Here is a 6,928-nt window from a genome sequence, read left to right as displayed (position 1 = left end):
GGGGGGGGGGTCGGAGCGGGGCCATTTTCCACCAGGAAAGCCCCGAAGGGCAGGCGGGGCAGCGTGCTCACTACGAGCCGCAAGGCAGCTGGGGCAGCGGCGGGAGGAGCGGCAAGGCCGGGCGGTCTCAAGCAGAGAGATCAGCCCTGGGCGGGCGGGGGCTGGAGAGGCCGCTGCTGCAGCCGGGCCTCAGCTTCTGAGGGCGGGAGAGCCGCGGCCCCGCGCCGCCCCCTCCGCTCAGGGCCCGGGCGCCCCCGCCCCTCGGGGGCAGCGGGGAGGCGGCCCGTTCCGCTGCCGCTTCCTGCCGGGGCGCGGCGCCGCTACCAAGGCCGCTTCCGGGGCGGCCCTCGCGGGGCGGCGGTAGCACCATGGTGAAGCGCGGCAGCGTGCCCGCGGCCGGCCCGCCGGCGGCCAAGCGAGCCTGTCTTGAGGAGGAGGAGTTCAACGGCGCCCGCTTCAAGGCGCTGCTGCGGGACCCCGCCACCGCCGGGAAGGGTGAGGGGCCGGGCCGGGCCGGGCCGGGCGGGGGGCGGCCGGCGTGCCGGCCGGTGCAGCGCTGTGGCCGTGCCCGGCGGTGCGGTGCGGTCCTGAGGTAAAGGCGTGCTCCGCCGGCGCAGAGCGGCTCCGCGGGGACCCCGGAGACTTGTCCTGCCCCCGGAGCGATGTCGTGGGCATGACGGCGGTGATGATGGTGGCGATTGCGGTTACGGTACCGCGGGCACGTGCTGCTCCCGCGGGGGCGTGGGCCCGCCGCCGACCGGGGCCCTGGGGGCGGCTCGTGGCGTGTCCCAGGCGAGGCGGTGGGTCCCCGCCTGAAACTCTCTCACCACAGGTCTGGAGACCTTCGTCTCTGTTGCTAAGACGCTGCCGTCACCTGAAATATATGATGTCGTGGAGGGATACCTTAAAATTTCCATGGAGTGTGCTGAAATATTCAAACTTCTGGATGGAGAAAGGAAGCCTGAAAATGAAGTAAGTTTGCCGTGGGTGTTGTAGTTTAACACCTGTCACTGTGCATCCCGACTGGGAGAGGAACTGCTGAATAAATGCTTTGCAGTGTGAATAGCTCTGGTGATGTGGTATGGGTTGGTTTGTTGGTGTTTTTCCTCCCCCCGGATGTCACAGTGGCAGAAGCGCTGATCCAGTGGGAAATGCCCTTTTCAGTGCAAAGATGGCCCTGGATTAAATGATACGCACAACCAGTAGTCTTGCCAAAACCAAGCTCTTGAGGTTCTCTAAATGTTATCAAAAGACCATCTGTGAAATAAGAGGGTCAACAGAAGCAGTTAAGCAAACAAACAAAAAAACCTAGTCCAGTGAAAGTAATTATTTTTAGATAACTAGACGTCTCCCTCATCAGTATTTCTAAGAAGCCACTGGTGGAGTTGACCTCATATTTCTCATCTGAGCTGGGCACAGTTTTTGCTCATCAGAACATGATGAATGAATTAAGGAATTATTTTTTTTCCACTGTGGGGGGAGCATTATTAACTTAAGTCTACTTACAACATAAAATTGGATAGTGTTCTTAACCTCCACTTGTTGGTCCTTGCCTTAAATTATCATTTTTGTCTGTGCGATGACAATCTTTATTATGTTTGATGACATGCTTGCTTCAAGACCCTTTTACTAAGAGGGGCTAATACGTGTCATGAATACAGTTCCAGTGCCATGTGGACTCTGGATTCATCTAGAAGGACTCAGTTCAAGAGTGAAGGAGCTCAGATGGTTTTCTCCAGCACGTTTCATTGTGCACTTAATAGCAGTTGTCTCTTAAAGCATTGGTTCATTAGCCCTAGGCCTTGGTCTCCAGCTTGAAAAGGGCCTTTAAGATCCATCAGCCTGTACTGAGATTTGCAGTGCGGTCCGTGTTTGCATCCCCAGAAGCAGCTGTTGTGCATATGTAGATAAATCATGCATATGCATGCAGGTCTCAATTCACAGGTGAGGAGGGACCCTTTTTTACATTCAGTTTATTTGTATAGGATTTTACAGGCCTTCAGTCAGCACGTTGGCTTGGTTTTCTAGCAGAAGTTATCCCTTCTGACTACTGAATTGCATGAGTTAAGCAACTGAAAAGAGGAGTCAGCTGACCTGTGGTTCTCTGGTCTTTCATGTAGTATCTGTATAGGGGCTTCCTTGAAAATTTGCACTTTCAGAACTAATCCAAGAAGCATTAATTTGGGGGTGAATTCAGAAGCTAATTCCACCTTCATATGTTCCTCTTGTGGTGGGGTTACTCTTTTTTTTTTTTTTTTTTTTTTTTAACAGTTTACTACTGTTTGCTCAGCTAATCATTCAAACTGGACCTGACACTGACAGATACTAACGTATTTCTGTGTCTTTCAGATGCTGTTAATCTTTCAAGCTCTAGAAGCCATTTTACTGAGGACAGCCAGTGACCTCTCCCATTTTTCTGTTGTGGGAATGAACATAGTAAAAAAGTTGATTCATTCCTACATGAGATTGGTCTATGCTGCTTTGTATTCTGAAAATCACAGGTAAGGCTTCTCCATACTGTTGTGGAGAATCTCTCGTTAGCTGATCACGAGGGGCTGTATGGCTCTTGCACACGTGTACAAGATGTTGCAATATTCAGGTTGACTTATTGCTAATAATCCACTTTTATTTAATGATGCTGATGACATTTCATAGAATAATTGCACATGAAAGTCTTTGCAAGGTGGAAGCTTTGGTACAAGACACAATCTAATGCTATATAATACTTCCCCGAGGCTGTTGTTTTCGTCAGTTGCGCCTGTCCTAGTGAGAGGTAAAGTGGATGGTACCTTGAGTCCTGTTATTTCAGTGCTGCTTGGTTTGTGAAGTGAAATTTACTACATGGAACAGATAGGAGCAGGCTTTCTCATAGTTCACAAGGCTGAGCAGTCTATCTTGTGATGGCAAGAAGAGCTGCTCTTGAGTCTTTTATTTCCCTGTATTTTTTGTAGTCAGATTTCCATGTTTATAGTAGTTTGCTTTTTTTCTTTTAGAATGGGTTTTGCTCTGATTTTCCCTGTCTCTTCAGTCTAAGGCCATTTAACCTGATTGAAGCACTCATGTGTTACTTAGTCCAGTCTTAAACAACAATTTTTCATGCTCCATGGACAGGGTTTGAGAAGTTCCAAGTGCCAGAGACGTTTTAATACAAACATGGGAGGAAGAAGAAGGGAGAGAAAGGAACAGAGACTGGAAATCACTTGTCTAGAGCCAATGATTTGTCTTTCAGTCTTTGAACAGGCCAGAATTAGAAAAGTGTTTTCTGTTTTCCAGTTCTTGAGCGCAACCATGCTTCCTGCACCACGCAGTTGATCTTATTGTAACAAGCATTTTGACTGTACATAGAATCTCAGATATGGGTTGATAGGTATATTTTAAGTAAATTTTGAAACTATGCAAGATCTGCACTTCTTAAGTGTTTAAAGGTCACTGCTTTTGGAGTAATCCTTCCAGAACCTGCACAGAGAAGGCTTCAGATTTCTGATGATGATATTCTGATCTGCTTTTTTTGTGCTACCTTTTTGATGTGCAAAGGGATTTTATTGTGGTGGTATGTCCAAATGGGATCTCAGCTTTAATCTACGGCTTTCTTACAGATTGTTCATGACTGCAACATGATGGACAGATTCCAAACCCCTTAATGGGTAGTGTAGTGGCTGTTCAGGTGATAGAGGTCTGCAGACTTGTACCTAACAGCTCTGTCATGTTCCCATTGAAATAAATGGCAAACTTTTAAGAATTTATGAGTTGTTAATTTTTGGCACTTTCTTCTTTTATCCTACTTTATAAGGTGAATATCCAGCCTCTCATTACAGCTTTATTTTTGGGAAGAATATAAATAGACATTCCCTTTTCCCTTTTTCCCTTTCCCCTTCTTCCCAGTTGCCATCGCTGCCTGAAATTATGTTTTCTGTTATTTTAACTTCTCTTCTATTTTCTCAGGCAAATTTTCCCAGTGGTCAGTGAGCAAGAATCAAAACTGAGTGTAGATAATGGAACTGAGTTCATGACAAGGCCATGCTTCATACTTCAACTGAAGAAAACCCCTGTCACGTAGCTAAAACACAAAAAATGCAGTCTTCAGCCTATGCTGTGGCATCTGTAACTTCAGCATTGGCTGTAGCTCCTGTGGACCTGATTGTGGCAGCAGACACATAAACATTTGCAGGACTGGGGGCTCTGTCCAAGACACATGCTTGCAGAAATAGACTGTTCACAAAGACAACTAAAGTTCTTTGTGAATAGAGGAATGACCTTTGTGTTTGGCCTAAATCTGTGTTGTGATTGCCGTTAAAATGGTTGTTTACATATTCATCTAAAGCTGCCATCAACTGCAGTGAGAGCTTTGCAGGGATGCTTTCCTAATGGTTGTCTTGGTTGCTTGTGTTGGGACTGACTTAGAACTGCTTCATGCCTGAAACTCCTGAGGGCTTGGGTGGATATTGGAGGTGGAGTGGGGTCATTTCTTTTACAGGAAAAAGGTCTAAATTTTAATATCTTGATTTGGCTGGTTGTATAGCTGTCATCTTGGAAATAACCTGCAGGTTTTCCTCTGCATTTCATTTTAGGATGAGCCGACTGTGCCTTACCCTGTTGTCAGCAATGGTGGCTCAGGGGCCAGATTCAGCAAGGGATGTGTTTAGCCATTTCGATTTCAATAATAAATTTCTGCCTGGATTATTGAAAAAAAGATGTAAGAAGGTAAATCAAGTCACTGTGTGCCATGAAATGCTATGCCATGGCTCCCAACAGTTTTCTTCTGCCAAGTATTTAAAACTAAGCTGTTGCTGGTCTGCTGCATTTTTATCTGCAGTAACTTACCTCTTCCCTCCCTGTCCTGTGTCAGGCTGAAATGCTTCTTGATTGTTTCTAATTGGCAGCAGAACTGATCTGTGGGGAGAGAGCTTCCTGTCTACTTATATAAGAAATCTCCAGGGAATGTTTCTGAGTATCTGCAATAATGGGAGGGGTGGTATGCACCCTTGAGGTGGAGCTTGCTTCGTCTTCTATCCCGTGCTGCTCTTTCTCATCTTGTCAGGGTGCTGAGCTCCTCAGGATAACCTTGTTTCTACAGTGCTTTGTAGAATTACTGCAACGCATTGAAGTGCCTTGACTGTTTCTAATAAGCTGTGGTGAAATATAAATGTATAGTTTCTGTGGGCTACCCTTTTAATGTCTGAAATGAAGTGAAAGTGATGGTAAACTTTTGAAAACTATTCAATGATATGTTTGAGAAGAGCTCAGTCTTTTTTCCAGTGCAAGGATTGGACTTTGGTCCCACTGAAATAAATGGAAGTTGGAGGTTCTGCAGTTGTTTTAATGGGGAGATTTTGCCCAATACTAGTACAGTCAGAGTAATTGCATTTAAAAATATAACCAAGAGTTTTAAACAATCTTTTGGTGCAAATCCTGAAGGAGAGTTTGTGAGTGAGTAGAAAAACTCAGCTCTCTTTTTCCAAAAAGAACTTTATTTCTTGTTTCCTCTCCATTTGCTAAAAATAATCAGAGTTGACCTGAAGCAGTGTTTTAGAGCAAGAATATTTATAAGTTATTCCAAATACAAGTGTATGTATAGTAAGTCTGGTATTTTCAATGCTGATAAATTGTTTCTAGGTTTTAAAGATGACTTGCAGAATGAGTGTGTACATTTGTGTTGGGTTTGTGCCATCTGCGGTAACAAATGAGACTTTATATATAAAGCAAACAAGTAGAAGGCAAAACCCCAAACACTTACCTTTTTCCCTGAAACCCTTTTAGAATGTCAGATCTCATGTTTTTTGACCTTTCTGCAGAATTTGTCTTTAGGATTACCTCCACCCCTTAAATTTAAATGCTTGGATGTAGCCTTTGACCACAAACTTGTTAGAGTTTGTGTAGCTACTTGTAGCTAGTAACCTACAAGAAAGAAAGTTTCCAAAAATGGATTAAAGGTCTTGCTCAGCTTTCAGTGAAATGATGATATCACAACTGGCTATCAGAGGTGAATTTTTAATACAAAGATATCAGGCCCAAAGCTTACAGCAAAATCTTATTTCTTTCTCTTTATTCTTTCAACCCTTCATGAGTTGCTTCTGCCTTATGTTTAGGCTAGTCAGTATCTTCTTTCAGGCATTTTTACACACAATTCAATTTTGCTCAGTATGTTTCAAAAATTATAAATCGGGAGGGACTCTTTATCAGGGAAGGTAGTGATAGGATGAGGGGTAATGGTATTAAACTGAAAGAGGGCAGATTTAGATTACATATAAGGAAGTAGTTCTTTACTGTGAGGGTGGTGAGGCACTGGCACAGGTTGCCCAGAGAAGCTGTGGATGCCCCATCCCTGGGAGTGTTCAAGGCCAGGCTGGACGGGGCTTTGAGCAACCTGGTCTGGTGGCAGGTGTCCCTGACCATAGTGGAAGGTTGGAACTAGATGATCTGTAAGGTCCGTTCCAACCCAAACCATTCTGTGATTTTTTGTTCATATTCTACGATCCTGCTCCAGGCAAAGTTTTCACTGCTTCCACTGTGCCAGAATTTGTAGTTTTATAGCAAGTAGCCCCTTTTTAAAGGGCCTTTTTTTAGCTGTTCTAAGTTTACCTGGGTAGCTCCGTGCGCAGCTGTGATAGCTGAGAGATGTGTGTAATGTACTGTAGCTCCAAGATGGCAACAAGCTGCGAGATTCCCCAAGGCTGACGTTGCTCTGGAAGCCTATATAGTAAGAAATGGCAGCAGCGCTACTGTCATTACTGTTCTTGAGTATTTTTGTGAATTGTCCTGTGTACCCAGTGGTGCATCAAGAAGTGAGGATGTTGAGTGGTGTGTGTACAGGGTTTGGCAGGGAATTACTGTTAATGTTTTTTTAATTTATTTATAACCTATCTCACGTATTGAGAATTGAAAAATATGTGAACTAGGATACCTTCCTTTTTAATGTTAACTAACAGAC

At 44.8% G+C, this 6,928-nt stretch overlaps 1 protein-coding gene across 1 annotated transcript in view; it reads left to right on the top strand.

Annotated features, from left to right (window-relative positions):
• Nucleotides 1-337: 337 nt before the first annotated feature.
• Nucleotides 338-6,928, top strand: part of URB1 (URB1 ribosome biogenesis homolog) — a 53,919-nt gene continuing 47,328 nt past the window's right edge. Inside the window, exons 1-4 of the mRNA XM_040584916.1 lie at nt 338-495; nt 833-972; nt 2,350-2,501; nt 4,569-4,701. Coding sequence (XP_040440850.1) covers nt 369-495; nt 833-972; nt 2,350-2,501; nt 4,569-4,701 — 552 coding nt within the window. The 5' untranslated portion in view covers nt 338-368. The remainder of the gene's footprint in view (nt 496-832; nt 973-2,349; nt 2,502-4,568; nt 4,702-6,928) is intronic.

This window comes from Falco naumanni, chromosome 2, assembly GCF_017639655.2.
Source record: "Falco naumanni isolate bFalNau1 chromosome 2, bFalNau1.pat, whole genome shotgun sequence".
Classification (NCBI taxonomy): Eukaryota; Metazoa; Chordata; class Aves; order Falconiformes; family Falconidae; genus Falco; species Falco naumanni.
This window is presented reverse-complemented; position numbering and strand designations above follow the sequence as displayed.